Source organism: Perognathus longimembris, chromosome 4, assembly GCF_023159225.1.
Source record: "Perognathus longimembris pacificus isolate PPM17 chromosome 4, ASM2315922v1, whole genome shotgun sequence".
Taxonomy (NCBI): Eukaryota; Metazoa; Chordata; class Mammalia; order Rodentia; family Heteromyidae; genus Perognathus; species Perognathus longimembris.
In genome coordinates, this window is record NC_063164.1 from 84,718,799 (window position 1) to 84,735,972 (window position 17,174).

Consider the following 17,174-nt stretch of genomic DNA (forward strand, 5'->3'; position numbering starts at 1 on the left):
TCCAGGATGACTTCCTGTTCAGTGTCTCCATTTTAAGTGGGATTCTGTGCAGTATCTTGGCGGTTCTGAAGTTTATGCTCGGGAAAGTTCTGACCAGCAGAGCACTCATAACAGATGGTGAGTATAGGCTGTGTGGGCCTGACCTCTGGGGCTGAGTTTTGGGGCCACTTTCAGCTACTTTGTGTTGCAGTAGTGCTCTCAACAATTTAGAATTCACCTAGCCCAACCTGTTTAGCCTGTTTTATGATCTCAGGGTACAGATACAGGTATTATATCACTGAGTTTAATAAACTCTTCTTGAAGCCCCTTTTTGAAAGGAGAGTGTTACCTCAAGTGGTTAGAGAGCCAGTCTTAAGAGAAAAAGCCAAGTAAAAGGTCCTGAGTTTAAGTCTCAAAACACACACACACACACACACACACACACACACACACACACACACACACGTGGGACAAGCTCTTGATGCTGCCTCTTTGATGCTGACTCCCTAATGAAGGCTCAGGGGTCCCAGCTTCTTTATAATGATGTACAACGGGCTTCTCAGAATCTCAGATTTCATGCAGATTGTTCCAAGTAAAGGCAAGTGCCTTTTCTGGACTCTACAAATGCTTCCTCTGAGTCTCCATGTTTCCTTTCCCATCTGCTTAGTGAGCAGTTCACATCGGAGTTAGATTATCAGGTGAGATTGCCAAGTGCCTGCCTGCTCTGGGGAAGCCCCATGTGTTCTCAGTTCAAAGCTTAAACCAAGTAGAAAAGTGCTTATATAGGCCTTTGGCCTGACCACATAGGAGGTGTGAATGCAGGAAAAGTGCAGACTCCAGACTAGACATTTGGCAAAGAGAAGCCAACGGCTTTGCTGTTTTAATTTTATTTATTTCTGAGTGTGTGCAGACTCTAGGAATAAATTCATGGGAAGTCAAGAGTAAAAGTTTGGAGTGTATTGCACAAGATGAGCACAAATGGCTGGATTTTTTTGTTCATTTGTTTTGTAGCTCAGGATGGCCTCAAACTTAAGCTCCTTCTGCCTCAGCCTTCCAATACTAGCATTGCATGCCTAGATTATTTGTTTATTCATTTTATTTATTTGTTTGTTTATTATGTTGGTTATGGGGCTCTTGAACTCAGAGCCTGGGAATTTTTTTTTTTCACTACAGGTGTACATGCTATCACTTGACCTTGACTCACAGCTCCACTCCTGGCTTTTAACTAAAGATGAGTCTTAGGAATTTTTCTTGCCTGGTATGGCTTTGACCTGTGATCCTCAGATCTCAGCCTCCTGAGTAGCTGAGATTACAGATGTGAGCCACCATTGCTCAACACTTTTTTTTTTTTCATAGAACACATTTCCCCTCCTGAATCTCAAGCTTTCATATATGAAACATCTGAAGGCAGAGGGGATGGGTGGCTGGTAGCTGTAGTTTGGACTGGAGAATGGCCATGCAGAGGCCCCTCTATTCCAAATAATGGAGCTTGGTGAATGTAGTATGGGCTAACTTCTCATCCTTCCCCCACTCTGATACCTTGGTGTGTGAGGAGCTGGACTGCAGAGTGGCACAAAGAACCCAGGTGATGCATCCATGTGGGGGCTGAGCTCAGGACTAAGACTCTACCCCATCTGTGTCCCCCCCATTGCCTCCTCTCCCTTACCCCTGCAGCACTGCTGCTTCAGAAGGCAAAAGGTGACCTGCATGGGGAGAGCATCACCTGGGCCAGTGGATGCTGGTGGGACTTTCTTTGAACAGACCTGAAGGGTTCCATAATCTGACATCCTCAATACAAAACCTGGGGTCCCAGGCCCTAGGCAGTGGCCACTCCCAGTCTGGTAGCATTAAAAGTGCTTGGCGGGTGTTTGTGGACCTGGGCTTCATTCACCCTTGGAGATTCTGAGGGCTCAAGTGGGGGCCCAGGAATGGGCATTTCATAGCAGTGCTTCAGTCCATGTGGTAGGCACTGATGTTTGGTGATGCCTCTATAGTCACTCTAAGGGTGCATGTACAGTGTCACCCAAAGGACAATGGACCCCGCTGTGCCCAGCACTCTTGAGTACTGTTGGACAAGCAGCTGTTGGAATCAGTTTTCAAGGGGCCACTTGTTGCCCGGCCTGCAGTTCCATCTGCCCTTGTCACACGGATTGGGCTGAGGAAGCCTTTGGCTCACTTGAAACCAAAGCTTTTAAAGCAGCAAGGACTGTGGATGGAATGAAAGAACCTTCTCCTCAGACTGGGCTTTCCTGTACCCTTCTCTGCTTTTAAGCAGCATTAAGGCCCCTCTGTGTGCAGCAGGCTGCCATCCCAGGGCTCCTCCAGCACTGTGGCAAGCTCTTGACACAGCCTTCCTGACACGGCCTGAGGGATGTGGGGATCCTATTGACATCAGGTTCTGGGGTGGGTACTGTTGGGCTGGTGCTTAAGAACAACAGGTCAGCAGGGTTTGAAGAGTTCCTCCAGCAGAATCATCTCCTTTCAGTATCTGCCCTGCTGCTGAGAGGCAGCCTTCCCTGGTCTCCAAAAGGGATTGCAATTTAGGGATAGATGAGTTATTCTTCCTACCAGAGGTGAGCTAGAGAACCAGTGGTTCATTCTCCTGATATGGATACGGAAAATTGAAGGCCAACCACAGCCTGGCTTAGCCTTCTGGCTTGCTGTTGCCCCAAAGGCACGGTAGAATTAGAGGTGTATATCAAGTTGGCACTAATAGAGTTCCACAGACCTGGGCTGGGCTCCCTTTCCTATGTGGAGCTGACCTTCAGTTTGGGTTGAGATGTCTACCTATTATGATTTTTGTGATCTGGTGTTTGGTGTTTGGGATGTAAACTTCAAGGATGAGCAGGCATGGACAGATCCATGGGTCTGGATTTTCCAGTCACCAGTGAGATCCCTATCCACCTCGCTGAGGGACTCAACTGGCCCAGCTATTGGGGAAGAACAAGACATTGGCCTGGCTAAGTCATGAGTTCCCCATGTCATGTTCCCTGAAACATAAGGGGCAGCAGGGTAGGTGTGCCTGGGGTGTCAGCATAGGCAGCCTGTTCTGAGCTGCCAGAGTGAGCGAGCACTGGGTGAGCAGCTCTGTAGCCAGTTCCAGGACCTGCTGGCTTGCAGAGGCCAGGTGTCCATGTATGTTCAGCTCGCATCAGGGAGGAAGGAGTGCTTTCCAGAAGCATGAGCGTGGGCCAAGACATCCAGCCATTCTCCACAGCTTCAATGACCATGGCCTCATCTCTTTGGAGCCATGGGCCTTCTGTCTGGGCTGGTGGCTTTTCCTTGACATGATGGCTTTTCCAAACTCACATATTCACTTAGACTTCACTGTGCCAATTTTCCATTTTTGTATTATATAGGTGTGTGACGGGGGAGGGAGAAATTGATGCTAAGTATGAGTCTCTAATGAGCTAACTCTTTGCTTTTCTATTCATTCATACAACTATCCACAAGCAAACTATTTGTCATACACTTGAACCAGAGGAGGGAAAGTTACAAAGGAGAGTGGGTGGTTGAAGTGAAAATCATCCCCCAAACAGAGGAAAGCAGAAATGAGCTCTTGTTTAGGCAGGGTTCGTCCTGCGGCTCAAGTGGGGCAGTGGGCAGGGACTGATCTCACAGGCAAGGCCTGCAGGGTCAGGAGTGTAGATATTTTGCCAAATATTTACAGTTCTCTGAGTATCTGTGGTAGGAAACAGTAGAACAAGAATGGAAGCAGGGAGAGTTCACTTGAAATTGGGGCAGTACAATGGGGCAGTCTACCCCATGATGGGAGGGGTGGGGGAAGTGGTGGGAGAGGGACAGATGGACCCAGGATTTGAGGTGAGAGGGAGGTAGAGCACTGTTTCATAGAGGCAGCAGCCCCACCTTTTCAGTGTGTTACCCAGTAGGGCCCTCTTCTAGGAGTGGGCGTGTCTTAGGAAAAATAGAAAACTAATTACAGCCTCCTGCTAATTGTATTGTCTGGCTTCATTCATTGGTTAGTAATCTCTTAATTACTTCCTTTTTGATCTTCCTTCCCTTTGGAAGAAAGGCTGATTGGAGGTTAGGGGAGCCCTACTTATCAATGTTGGGGGTTCTCAGAGGGGACAGCTCTGGAATGCACAGCTTATGACATTCCATGAACCCCACAAGCCAGGCAGTTTCTATGAGAAGAGAGGAAGCAAGTTAAGCAGTTGTTTCTCCTGAAGATGGAAGGGTGAGACTTGAGGGGCACCTGGTGGGTGGCAAGTCCTAAGGTGCAGCTATGTGGAGCCGGTTTGTTACAACTGTGCCTCTGCAGCCAGGAACAGCAGCAGGTAGATGGATGACAGAGGCAAGGACCACCTTCAAGACTTGCTTTATGCTGCCCAGTTGTGGTATTTTGACATTGTTAACACGCACATGCTCAGGACCAGGAAGATATGCAAGCTTTGTACTATTCAAAGTAAAATAGCTTTGTGCAATATAACTAAGGCTCAAGGTCCAGCTACACTGGGTGACCATCCGAGTCTGGTGATGGGGCTGGGATGGTGCCCTGGGCTGGGATTTAGGCTCTTCCTGCCTGTGGGATGACTCTGGCCAGGAAGGCTATGAAGCTCTGAGGGAAGCAGCAGCAGAGAAGACCTGGCCCCAGCCCTGGTGTGTTCTAGCATTCTCATGCAGGCTTCTAAGAGGTCAGGTTTTATCATCTCACAAGGTGAGCCAAGTAACCCTCTTCTAGAAGATTTAGGTGAGGGAGGTGAGGTTGCCTCAAATCCTAGGGAGGAGCTGTGAATAATAGAGGGAACACCTGTTCTGGGATCTTTGGTGCCAGAAGGCCAGTGCTTGTTTGGTGGAGCAGAGTTGACATCTAGTGGCTGGCTGGGGAACTGCAGGCTCTCATATCTTCTAAATACCACTGGAAATAGATCAAGGCTGCTGGTTCAGGCAAGACTTGCTAGACGTCAGGGCCATGACACACACCTTTCCGTCCTCTCCATCTGGTAATTCAATAATTAATGTAGGGTCCATCTGAGCCTATGGTAAATGTCAGGCCCTCTTCTGTGATGTGAAATACAGCAAGGAAAAGGACCAAGTTCCTGTCTGTGGGAAAGAAATGATCAAACACAAACAGCGAAGGTAGCTTGTTACGTGGAGAGCTCATAGGCTCCATGGAGAGAAGCAGAGTCTCCCTGAGGCCTGAGAGGTAAGTAGGGGGCCATGGGTAGAGAGGAGGTGCTTGAGGGGTGCTAGGGGGCTGAGCTTGTTGGGCTAGGTATAGGCAGAAAGCCTGCAAAGACCCTGGAGTAAGAGTAAGTTTAAGTGCCCCTGTGGGATAACAGTGTAGTGGTTGAGTGGCTGGAATGTGGTAGGGGAAGGATGTGGTATAAGAGTCATGATGGAAGAGTTTTCATGAACGCTGGTGGCTTTGGGCAGTTGTCTACTTAAGAGAGGGTCAGCCTGGCACTCTGGCTGCTGTGGGAGATGGAATGTGGGTTTGAGGAGTGGTGGACAGAAGTGAAAGGTGAAGGGGCTGGTACAGGAGTCCAGGGGAGTTGAATGGCGGCTTGGATAGGGCTGGGAAGTTGGAGGAAGGATAGAGGTATCAGCTCTTCAGAATTCCCTAGACTTTGAGTCAAGTCCTAAGACATCTAAAAGCCTACCTAGGGCTTCTAGATTTTTGGCCTTGGCAACTGAGCACATGGTAACAAGTACTAAGATGGCTGCTGGATGGTGAGATGTTCAGTTGTAGGAACTGATTTCTGTGTTGTGCACATTTTGAGTGAGTCAGAGGAGAAAGGTAAAGGCCAAAGACAGATGTTTGAGAAATGCCTTCTGGGATGGAAGAATACAGATAATGCAGCTATAGCCACCAGGATGGGGATGTGCAGAAAAGCCAGTAAAGAATTGCTGAAGAACTTTCCAGAAAGAGAAAGTCACCTCCATGAGGCCACATGTCACAGATGACCTTGAGAAGGGTCTTGTGGGGGAAAAGGCAGCCTGAGTGGAAGGGGTGGAAGCACTGAAGACTTCTCTCTGGCAATTTTATGGGGAACAGTGGCACCTGGGTCAAGGATGGGTGTGAATGGGGATGATAAGGTGGGGTACATCCCATTGGGAAAGATCCAGGTGTGTAAGATTTGCCTTACATTAGGACAAGGAGGGCTAGAGAAGCTGCTGTTACAGGTGAGTGGTGTTATTTGGGAGAACAAGAATTCTTGTCCTCTGAGAACATGACTAAATCAATTGCAAATCAGAAGAGGGGGGAGGTATGGTGGGACGTGTCCATCCCAGGGTCACAGGCCTGGAGGTGCCCTTGAAGGCCTCAGGATAGTGTTCTCGTTGAGGAATGATACCAGGCCTGGTGCTAGGAGGGGCTTGGCCCTGTATGGACCTGAGCTCCCCCCAGAGCCCTGAGATATGGAAGCAGGTGAGGAGCCTGTGGCACAACAATACCCACAAGCATCCTCAGCTAGCCTTGAGGCCTTTGAGAAAACGGGTAAAACAGAAATGTGATGTGTAAATTGTGGGGACCATAGGATGTGTCACAAGGGGAGATAGTGATCACTGTGTATATGTGTACTGGGGCTATCAGCTAGTTATGGGAGATGAATCTCCAGATTTGTCTGTTCAGGCTGGTTTCAAACCTTGATCTCAGCCTCTAAGTAGCTAGGGTTATAGGTATAAGCCACCTGTGTCCAGTACTGCTGGTTGTTTTTCCTCCCATGTCTAGCCAGGTAGCTAATTCAGAGCATCACATTGCTCCTTCTGGAGAGGGAGGGAAATGGTCTGACCTGAGGTTAAAGGAGAGTTAAGAGGGAATGAACTCAGGCCCTGCTCAAGAGGAATAACTGGTTTATTTCCTTCCCACTGCTTAGCTTTTATTGGTTAAACATTGATAATCTGGCCAGATCAAAGCATGGCCCAGTGGACACTGAACAGGTTTGAGTCACTACTGTGAACCAGGTGCTGTCCTGGGCTCTGGCTTTCAACCAGAAACCAAACTCCTACTCAAAGTTTTTGTTCTAATGGTGCGTGTGTGTGTGTGTGACCTACAGTGAACCCCACATGTGCTCTGTGATGGGATTGTAAGTGCTTAGAAAACAGAGAGCAGAGACTGACAGTGTGGGTAACATGTCCATTCAGGGAAATCCCTGGTGGTTGGTGACATAAGATTTGATGAGCCACAGACACCCAGGTGGTGGCTGTTACCCATAAGAGAACATCTGGGAAACTTCTGCTAACATTTGAATAGCTAGGATCACTGGGCATTGTCATATACCATCTCTCTGCTTCTTCTGCAGGGTTTAACTCCCTCGTGGGTGGTGTGATGGGCTTCTCCATTCTTCTGAGTGCTGAAGTATTCAAGCACAATGCAGCTGTCTGGTACCTGGATGGCAGCATAGGTGTGCTGATCGGACTCACCATCTTTGCCTATGGGGTCAAGTATGTTCTGATTTCTTCTTTGCTACTCCACCCCCTTCTTCATACAGGAAATGACAGGATCTTGGGAGTCATAGCTTGTACCCAGAGCCTTGATAGCGGGAAACCTGCAGCCTCTGTGGCTGCAGGCTTCTTTGTAATTGGTGAGACTTCCTTTTTACTATAATGTCTTTAGATGTGCCCTCCTAACCTTCTCTGTAATGGGGGTCTCCATGATGCCCCTTGAGTGTTTTTCTCACCTGTTAAGTCTTGCCTGTCACCTACTACATGTAGGTAATGCTAGGGTGAGTTGGAGAGCTAGTAGCAACCACTGGCCAGAGGCTAGGCCCAAGCTTTAGAGATTTTTTTTTTTTTTTTGGCCAAAGGGATTAGACAGAAGAGCCAAGCTAAGGCATATCCAGTGCTTTCACTGAAAAAGAGCTACAGGCATGCTGGCTCTGGATCTAGTGTCCAGGCTGGAGTAAGCCTTTGAAAGAATCATTTCTGCAAGACACTAGCTGAGCTCTTAAATGTTAAGTTGCTTTCTGATTCCCAATAGACAGGGACTAGACTCAGAACCAGAGATGGTTAGGAGTGTGGGTAGGGATGCAAAGGGATACTCATCCATACCTGTTGGGAATGCACATGGTGGTGTTGCTTTGAAAAAGAACTTGACATTTCCTAAAAATGTTAAATAAGGAGTTACCATTTGGCCCAGCAATAGTGCTCTATACTACTCCAGAAGAATGGAAACACCATGCCAAAACTTGCATAGGAATGCTCACAGCAACACTATCCATTAACTGATGGCTAAATGTGGTATGGCCATGCAGTGGACTACTAGCTATTAAAAATGAAATCCACACTACAATGTAGATGAACTTACTCTAACATTATGCCAAGTACAAGACCCTAGACACAAAAGGCCACACACTTCATTTTATATAAAATTCCCAAAACAAATCTATAGAGATGAGAGAAATTGATTGCTAAGGGCATAATTTTCTTATGCCCTGCTAATGGGCATAGTTTTTGGGGGGGATCAAAAACGGTTCTGGAATTAATAGGGACGATCACACATATTCGTGAGTGTACTAATGAACTGCACCGTCTTCAAGGGTGAACCTTATGGTATGTGATTGTCTTCGGAAACACTATTCCCTCTGAGCTTCCTCCAGGCCTAGGGCTTGTGAGGTCTGTGCCAAGTGACCATGTCCATTTTCCTCTTTGCAGACTCCTCATTGACATGGTGCCGAGGGTCCGGCAGACGCGTCACTACGAGATGTTTGAGTGAAGGAGGTTGGAGGGGCGGGTGCAGGTGGCTCCTGAAGATCGTCGAGGTGATACCGAGTTTCCATGTCGGCAGATGGTGCCAATATTTCACTGAACATCCTGTTTCTTTCTTGGAAGTTTTCTTTCATACAGCTTTTCGTGAAAGGATGAGGTCTGCCCAGTGGGCAGATCTTCCCTATATCCTCACTGTTGTCCTTGTCAAACACAGTAAGACCTTACCCAGTGGAGGGGATTTGCTTCCCCATCTTGGGTGGGAGCTGACATTTTCTATTTTCCACAATAGAACAGTTCTCAAGGGTAGGGTAAGAATCTCTGCTTGGCAGAAAGCCCTTCTGTGGTGCTCCAAGCCGGAAACAGCAACTGGCCAGGTCCACCTCCGAGTTCCAAGGTCTCTTCTGGCAGTTTTTAGGGGAGAGTGTGTCCTGCACCCCCTTTCCTCCCCAGAACCATCAGTATATCACTTCCTAATTTCTATCAATGTATTACATTAGTTTCATACTGTTTTACTAATAATGCTAAAATCGAAACAGATTTGTCCAAAAGGAAACCATTCTATTTTTTAAACAAAAGTATGTAGTGATATATGTATGAGCTTTGCATGGACAAGCTAAAGCAGCACATGGCCCTTTCTCACACATTCAGAACCTGCACATCCATGTAAAAACCAGGATCCATTTTTTGAGAGATGTGAGTTTATTTGTAATACATAATGATATAATTATCCATATATGCATATATCTATATGCTGTGTTAAGTGGTAATGGTATATTACAGTCTGTGAGATGGTTTACTCATCTGTAAGAAACAAGACTTTTTCAGTGTATGTGATGCTAAGTATTGATGTCATAGACCTGTCTCCCACCCCACAATGTTCTGTACCTCTCACAGTACTGTCTACCCAGGCAGCAGCAGCAGCTGACCAATAAACACCTTTACCTGTTTTGTATGGTACCTGTACCGGGAGGGAATGTTTGAGAGCTGTCCTTGTGTGACGTACTCATCGTGGGCAGGTTCTTCCTTGTGCCTAGCGGGAATGACAGCAGAGATCTTGGGCTCCATGGCAGTTCTACCACATCTGGTTGCACATTCACGGGGAGTCACTGGCAACTAATCACCAGGTGCCATCTCATGTAGTGCTGCTTCAGAAAGGTACAGGTCGAATAACCTTGATCTAGCAATTGGAAATCCAAACTGTTCCAAAAGCCAATGTGGTGCCACAAATGGAAATTTTTACACCTGGCCTCTTGTGAGGGATGGGTTGTAGTCACAGGAGGTGCACCAAAACCTCAATCAAATGTGCTCCTTTTAGTGTGACTCCAACAGAATCTCTGAGGAGCCTTCTATGAGATGTTAATATGCCACACACACAAAGGGCCAAATGTTAGAGCAAGTCTGGAAAATGCAGGATTCGCCAGGTTTCTTTACTGCAAGATTTCTCGCTGAATTTAATATATGCTCCAGGAAGAGAATCCCTGGCACAGAAGACCTTGACATTTTCTTAGGATATTTCTGAGGCACTATGCCACCAAATCCTCAATGTCAGCTCCATGGCATCCATTTTCAGATACTTCTCAGGAGGATCTAACAAGGTCAGAAGAGCCATGTTCATGGGGGTTGAACCCCTCATTGTGGCCTAGGGGTGGCCTGCCTCAATTCTAGAGCATCTACCCAACCAAGTGCTCATAGCCCACTCATCCCTTGCCTCTAACACTGCTTATTTCTGAAGGAACTGGGTTCTGAGTTTCAAATGCCTGGGCAGTAACAGCTATATCAGAAAAGGCTATCAGCTCACTTTCTAGTTTTGCTCCTTTCAAGGTGCACACAGGTTGGAGAGAATGAATACCTAGTAGTAAAACTCTTCATCTTCTCCTTCAACACAGCTTCCCACCAGCTTTCCCAAGTGCTTGTAAATGCAAGACACAGCTGGGCAGCAGCCCAGATTGTCCTCATCCAGCTCCCTTCCCCCAAAAAACACTTCCACTGCTCACACAAGAAAAGTTTATTGAAAAATAAAGTTCTCCCTAGTTTTCTCTACGACAGTGGAAAACAAAGCCTGTGCTCCCTGTGCCAGTACAGTACATTTGGATAGTGATATCTTATTTGCGGACTCCAGCTACCAAACCCCCAAAGTACAACAGAAAACAGCTGGACCAGAATCCGAAGACACAGACACAAACACTCATTAGCTTAACACCACCAAGGTTGTGACAGCAGAAGGGACATCATCTCCTTTGGCATCAATTGTTACTCGAGTGTCTTAATACTTAGGCAGGACAGTGAGCAAAGTGCCACTCACCTTTGTACCATCTCAGCTTTGGCAGACTGTGCTGGGATCCCAGTACGCATTCTGACCTGCAGCACCAGTATGCTCTCTGCTTGCCCACCATCCCTACTTCAGGGCAGGGTAAGGAACAAGGTGCCACAAAATCTGGGACAGAGGGAGGCTCTGAAGAAGGTAAACGTCAACAGTTATATCCATAAAGCGATAAGAGTGCTAATCAACTGCAGAGAAGCCAAAGGAATTTGAAAAAAAAAAACACCACACTGAACTCTAGACATTTCCCCTTATTCTATGATCAAAATCTACCCAGAGTTGTGTGGACCAAGGTTTGGAGATAAAAACTTTAAATCTATCAGGGAAGCAAGAAGCTAAATCCACAACAAAATAGAGAGCAAACTGGCATTTCAATCACTTTGGAAAACACTATTCAACTATGAGCTGCCTCTGGGAGCTCTTCTGAAAGAGGCTCAGATCCCTCCCCCAGGACTTCAGCTGCCCCCTCTGGGGTGAATCATGTCCAGTACTAGTACAATTCAACTTGGATTTAAAGGAAACATGAGGTAACCAGCCTGTTAGAGGCCTCCCTGGCCAGCAGGGGGCAGCAAAGGGATTTCCTGGGGGAATGTATTCCTTCAATTGATCATTTCATTCCCCTTAAACAGAAGTCTCCATTATTGCATTACAGAGAAATAGGATGAACATTAACTTAAGGGGTGTACTCTGCCCAAGAACTTTTCTAGCTCAAAAAGTTCCTCAAAGAAATCCCTGGAATGTTCCAGAAGATAGCCATATGTGGCCAAAGGTCACTTCTACTCTTTCAAACTTCAGTAAATTCTTGCAGCCTTGTTTCAATGGAGGCTGAAGTCTGGCATATTTTCAAACCATTCATTGCATTCAGAAATACATTAAAATTTCAACTAGCAGGGTAGGGTAGAACTTGGACACTTGAAACCAGTAATTCCTACGACATTCAATGAACTTTGAATATTATTTTCATTTAGGAATCACTTTTGAGTCAACAGGGAATGAGCTCATTTCTTTCTCAAATTTTATGAAATGCTAATAGTAACAATATTTAACATTTACTAGGGATTACTATGTGCCAGGTACTGTGCTAAACACAATCCTCACAAAATCCTAAGTGCTAGGCAATCTAGGGAACCTTTTTTTTTTTTTTCCTGCATCCAAGACTATACATCTAATTTGGTCTTTTACTATACATAAAGACTTGGCTTCCCACTTTTTGTTGAAGCTAAGACTGAAAGGAACTTCCCCCCCTCAGCTTTCCAGAACTGCCAGCTTCCTGGAGGAGCATGAACATTTATGTCCACCCGTCTAGTCACATGCAGATATCCTGCATCCTTAGACGGATGGGTGAGATAAGAAATAAAGCCAATAGAGAAATTAAACTATTTTTAAATAAATAAAAACAATCCAGGCTTAGGATAGTAACATAAAACAGAGCCTGTCGTTAACAAAGTAGACTTTTTTCTTTATAAATCAAGAATTTGGGGGGCGTGGGAGAGGGTGGCAGTGTATATAATTATACAATCTAGGCTAACCACCTTGGTTGGGTCTAAAGATCTCCCACCCACCTTTAAACAATTTCATTCTCCTCTACCACCCAGAAGACAGTATGACCAGTGAGTTGTATGGGACTCTACATTCATTCACTAAGGAACAGAAAGGGGCTCTACATTTTCTCCCCTTTATGCTGCTAATCAGTTGGGCTACTGTTACTAAAGAGCTCAGGACCATTGTCAACTAGGGGTGGGCTTCTTCCTTGGGTACACCTCAGCAAGGTCAAGACAGACAGACCCAAAGCCTGGCCGAGTCCAGAGGAAGTTAGAGCTTTTCTTTCACCTTCTAGGGGTGAATGTGAGCACACAGGCTGTAGGTTGGGGAACATTTCTCATGCCCTGCCTGAATGTCTGCAGTCACCAAGAAGCCTGTCCTGCCTCCACATTGGAGTGTTCTGGTGTCAGCCTTCAACAGCACCCACAGTTTCAAAACTAACCCCAAAAGAAAATGAAAAGGCACATCAGGAAAACAACTATCACCCAAGAAGTAGTTGCTAATATTTCCAAACACGCAGCCAACAAGCAAATAAGCAACAACAAGAAAATTATCACAAGCAGTAACCAAAACCTAATCCAAGCAAAAATGCAAAAGGTGTCTCTATTTGCACATGTGCAAACCAACTTGCATCCATGAAATGAGGTGTTTACTGACATTCAGAGAAGTCTGTATTTTTCCTTTCAGGAGTTTTTGCTCTGCAAAATTCTGACCTTACAAAGGAAAGCTTTTTATTCATAAATTAGATATACATTTTCCCCTCAATTTTTTAAAAAAGCTTAAGATCACAAAGGGGAAAATAATCTGAAAGACTAGGCAAGACATTATTATATAGCACAGGAAAACATTAATCCTGATTTTGGATTTCTCTCCCTGTGGAATTGTTATCAATTTACATAGGAGTTTAGATTTAAAGATCAATAATGGTAAAACTGTGGCAGGCTCCCAGGCCCACACTATTTGTTTCTCTACACACATGGCAGGCAGGTTGAAGCTTCCTCCTCACTTTTCCCTGGTGGGTCACTGACCATACCTGGGAGCCAGTGTACATGGGGCTCACCTATTGATAAGGCTCAGGGCAAGTGGAGTGTGGTTTGTTTGCCCCCAAGAGAGGCAGCCCCTGCTTCCTCCAGTGGAAATGGGCTTCCATCTAGCTCATAATGGAGCTGGAAAAGAGGAATTTTTAAATAGAAGAAAGTGCTCTTTTGCAGTATCTGGCCTAGAAGATCTTAAGAGGAATGGAAGGGATGGGAAGGTGGAGAGACCTTGGGCTCAGGGACAGTCAGCAAATGATTCCTGCAGCTTCTGAAGGGAAGAATAATGTGACTTTCTCATTTTCTTGCTTTCTGAATTCCTGTGGTTTTGAAAATCTGTTAACTTAGCTTGCTGGGAAATCTCTAGGCTTGGAGGTGCCTCCTGCTGGTAGAATGCATACACTGTCACCTTCAGCTTGTGGAGCTTCCAGAAGAGCCCAGGAGAGGGCAGACCTGTTCTAAGAATCTGGGAACTCAGGCAAACTCCCTGGGGGGCAGCCAAGAGGCCTAGACACTGGGAAAATGTCCTTCCTCACAGGAAGAAAGCTACTTCTCTCCCCTCCTACTGTAGGAAACTGCCCTAGCAAAACAAAGAAAGGTGCACATACTCCCTATCACCAGTGATTGATACTCCATCACCAGTAACTGGATTTTTACTGGCCCTTGTAACTGGGCCCAGGCAGAGGCCTCTCTCCTCAGTACTTTCCCTGAGTGGGTGGAGAGCCCCAGCTGCTCCTCCTTATTCTCTAGGACTGGAAATACAATTCAGACCCATTGAGCAGCAATCTGAGAGCCTCAGCAGAAAACGGCTGGCTGTGTTGTTGCTACTATTTAGGCCCCAGGGTAGAAATCAAGAAGCAGGCAGATCTCACTTCCCAAATTTAAAGGCTCTTCCTGGAAAAGGCCTCAGCTGGCTCCCCACTATCCCCAGCAGGCAGGATCCTGGAAACCCCAAGTTTGCATGCATGCAGTGAAGCCCAAAGTATTCCATCTGGCCAGCCAGGACTGGGTGAAGATGCTGAGAGCTCATAGCAAGAGGTAGAAGAGGGCTCACTCTGGCTGCCATGGAACTTTAGGGCTTTGGGCAGCTCACACACATGGGACAAAAGCAAGGTTTCAGCAAGAGTGGACAGGCTGGGGATGTGGAAGGTGGGGCCAACCTGCTGTCCCTAACCCTAGCAATAGTGTCTGAAGTAAAAGCCGTATAGACTCACCACACCTTAGGGAGTGGTCAGAACAACACAAAGCATTCACATTGGGCTGCTGGTGGTCTCTCAGTGAATATTAAGGTCACTGTGAGTCCCATTCACTAGACTTCAGTTCTGTCAGACATCAGAGGGGACACAAACTCACCTAGAGCCCAGCTCTAGTTATGCTACGAACCCTTAAGGATTGTTTTCATTCCTGTCCCAGGCTCACCTCTCTGGGGGCTAGACAGCTGCCCTCCAGGTTCAAAGGTCCTCATTACAAAGTCCTAAAGTGAAGGAGGGTGAATTTGTCATAGACTAGCAAACAAAAACTCCAGTCTTGCATTTCTTTCCTAGAAATATTGTAAGAAAATGGAGCTAAGGTGTGAGGGTGAGTAGGAAGGGAATGAAAAGGAAAGGGAAGGAGTCCCCTCCTGACTTCCAAACAGCCCTGGCTGGGGGCTCTGGACAATCACAGTGTGTCCCTCCCCTCACCCCAGCCACAGAGTTCCTGGTCCTTTAGCTGCCACTGCCAAACATGCACAGGCTCCACAAACGATGAAAATGTCCTGGATTGTTTGGCTGTGCTTCTAAAGCAAGATTTTCCTTTGCTCTGCTGCCACCTGCTTCTAGAAGCTAGGTCCTCACAGCTGGCCTTGAGTACCACACACAGCCCCACCCCAAGCAGACAGAGTAATAGTATAGTGAAAGTGGATGATTATCAGTGGGAAATAGAAGAGACTGAGATCAATCCCTTTCCCCCTCCCTTATTGCCCTCCCAACCTCCCCCCTCCCAAATAAATAAGTTAATGGGTTTAGGAATGTTTCCATTCAAAGTTCTTTCCAATGAGCTCAATTCCTCCTCTTGTTTTGTTTTAAATTTAAATGAATCTTGAGACTATTTTTTTCTTGTTTTCTTTTTTTTACCCTGGAGCAGTTGCAGGGACAAATCCCCTACAGTGGCTCCTCACAACATAGAAAATATATCCTGGCCTGCTCTCATTTTGTTCTGGTGAAAACTGGGATATGCTGACCACAGTGGGAGCAGTACCCAATCCATACCTTGGATCAGAGTTTTTTTCAGGCTCTGGCCAGAATCCCTGAATGACTTCTGACCCTGGCCCTGAACAACAGAGCCACCATCTTTGACTTCCCTAGCAGAACGCATGTGGCATCCATCAGGTAGCTGCTATAGGCAGTCTTTACAGAGGGCCACTTGGCCCTTGATGAAGTCCCGGCAGGGGCAGATCCGCTGGTGCTTAGGGTGGGCGCCTGCACAGCTGAAGAGCAAGAGGTCTGACTGGAACACACAGTGTTTCTTCTTGGGGTCGAAGGAGGGTACCAGGATGTCCTTGGCTAACTCTGAGCTTTGGCAGATCACCTCATACCTGGGGTAGGAAAGAAAGTCACAGGGGTTAGAGATTCAGGGGACAGAACCTGTCCTGGTCATGTGTCCACTGGTACACCTGAGATGTGGGAAGCACATTCACTTTTCCTATTTTAAATATGGAATGATGTATACCCTCTGATCCCACAGTTCTCTGTCTTATGAATCTCAGCTGTAAAAGGCATACATGAGGGTGGAAGAGTGTCTTTGGGGCTCAGCTACATAGGGGAAAAACTGCCTATTAAGAAAAACCGGAAAAAAAAAAATCGGGGGCTGGGGATATAGCCTAGCGGCAAGAGTGCCAGCCTCGGATACACGAGGCCCTAAGTTCGATTCCTCAGCACCACATATACAGAAAACGGCCAGAAGCGGCGCTGTGGCTCAAGTGGCAGAGTGCTAGCCTTGAGCGGGAAGAAGCCAGGGACAGTGCTCAGGCCCTGAGTCCAAGGCCCAGGACTGGCAAAAAAAAAAAGAAAAACCGGAAATAACTTGCTTACTCACCAAGTGGGAAATGACCACACAAACCACGGCCCTTCTGTGCTCTTAGTCATTGGAAAAGTATCCCAGTGTAAGAACTGTGTCAGAGCAGGGAAGGTTTTACAGGATGATTACACGGCATGCTACAGAGAAACTAATCAACTGAGTGTTGAGAGCCAAGGTTGCTGGGATTGGAAGCATGGCTCAGATGTTAGAGCACCAGCCAAGGAGTGAAAGCATCAAGTATTGGGTGTGACTCCTGGTCTTGAACAAAACAATAAGAAAAGGCCAAGGTGGCCACTCACTAAAGTGCTAGCTTCCGAGGAGCAAAAGGGAGGCAAAGCCCTGCCTTTTAAACTAAAGGCTTAAAAAGAACTGGATGCTGGTGGCTCATGCCTGTAATCCTTGCTACTCAGGAGGCTGAGATCTGAGGATGTGATTTGAAGCCAATCCATGCACAAAAGTCTGTGACATTCTTGTCTCTAATCAGCAAAAGAACAGAAGTAGAAGTGTGGCTCAAGTAACAGCACCAGACTTGAGCAAAAAAGCCAATGGAGAGTGTAAATTAAGATCCTATG

The 17,174-nt window shown here is 46.5% G+C and overlaps 2 protein-coding genes across 6 annotated transcripts in view; one reads left to right on the top strand and one right to left on the bottom strand.

Moving 5' to 3' along the window:
* Positions 1-9,601, top strand: part of Tmem163 (transmembrane protein 163) — a 222,799-nt gene extending 213,198 nt beyond the window's left edge. The window contains exons 6-8 of the mRNA XM_048345598.1: positions 6-117; positions 7,245-7,386; positions 8,596-9,601. Of these exons, the coding sequence (XP_048201555.1) occupies positions 6-117; positions 7,245-7,386; positions 8,596-8,656 (315 nt within the window). The 3' untranslated portion in view covers positions 8,657-9,601. The remainder of the gene's footprint in view (positions 1-5; positions 118-7,244; positions 7,387-8,595) is intronic.
* A 1,038-nt stretch (positions 9,602-10,639) lies between these two features.
* The window catches only part of Mgat5 (alpha-1,6-mannosylglycoprotein 6-beta-N-acetylglucosaminyltransferase), a 365,603-nt gene continuing 359,068 nt past the window's right edge, over positions 10,640-17,174 (bottom strand). For all 5 annotated transcript variants that reach the window (XM_048345586.1, XM_048345584.1, XM_048345587.1 and 2 more), the window contains one exon: positions 10,640-16,120. In XM_048345586.1, coding sequence (XP_048201543.1) covers positions 15,922-16,120 — 199 coding nt within the window. In that variant the 3' untranslated portion in view covers positions 10,640-15,921. The remainder of the gene's footprint in view (positions 16,121-17,174) is intronic.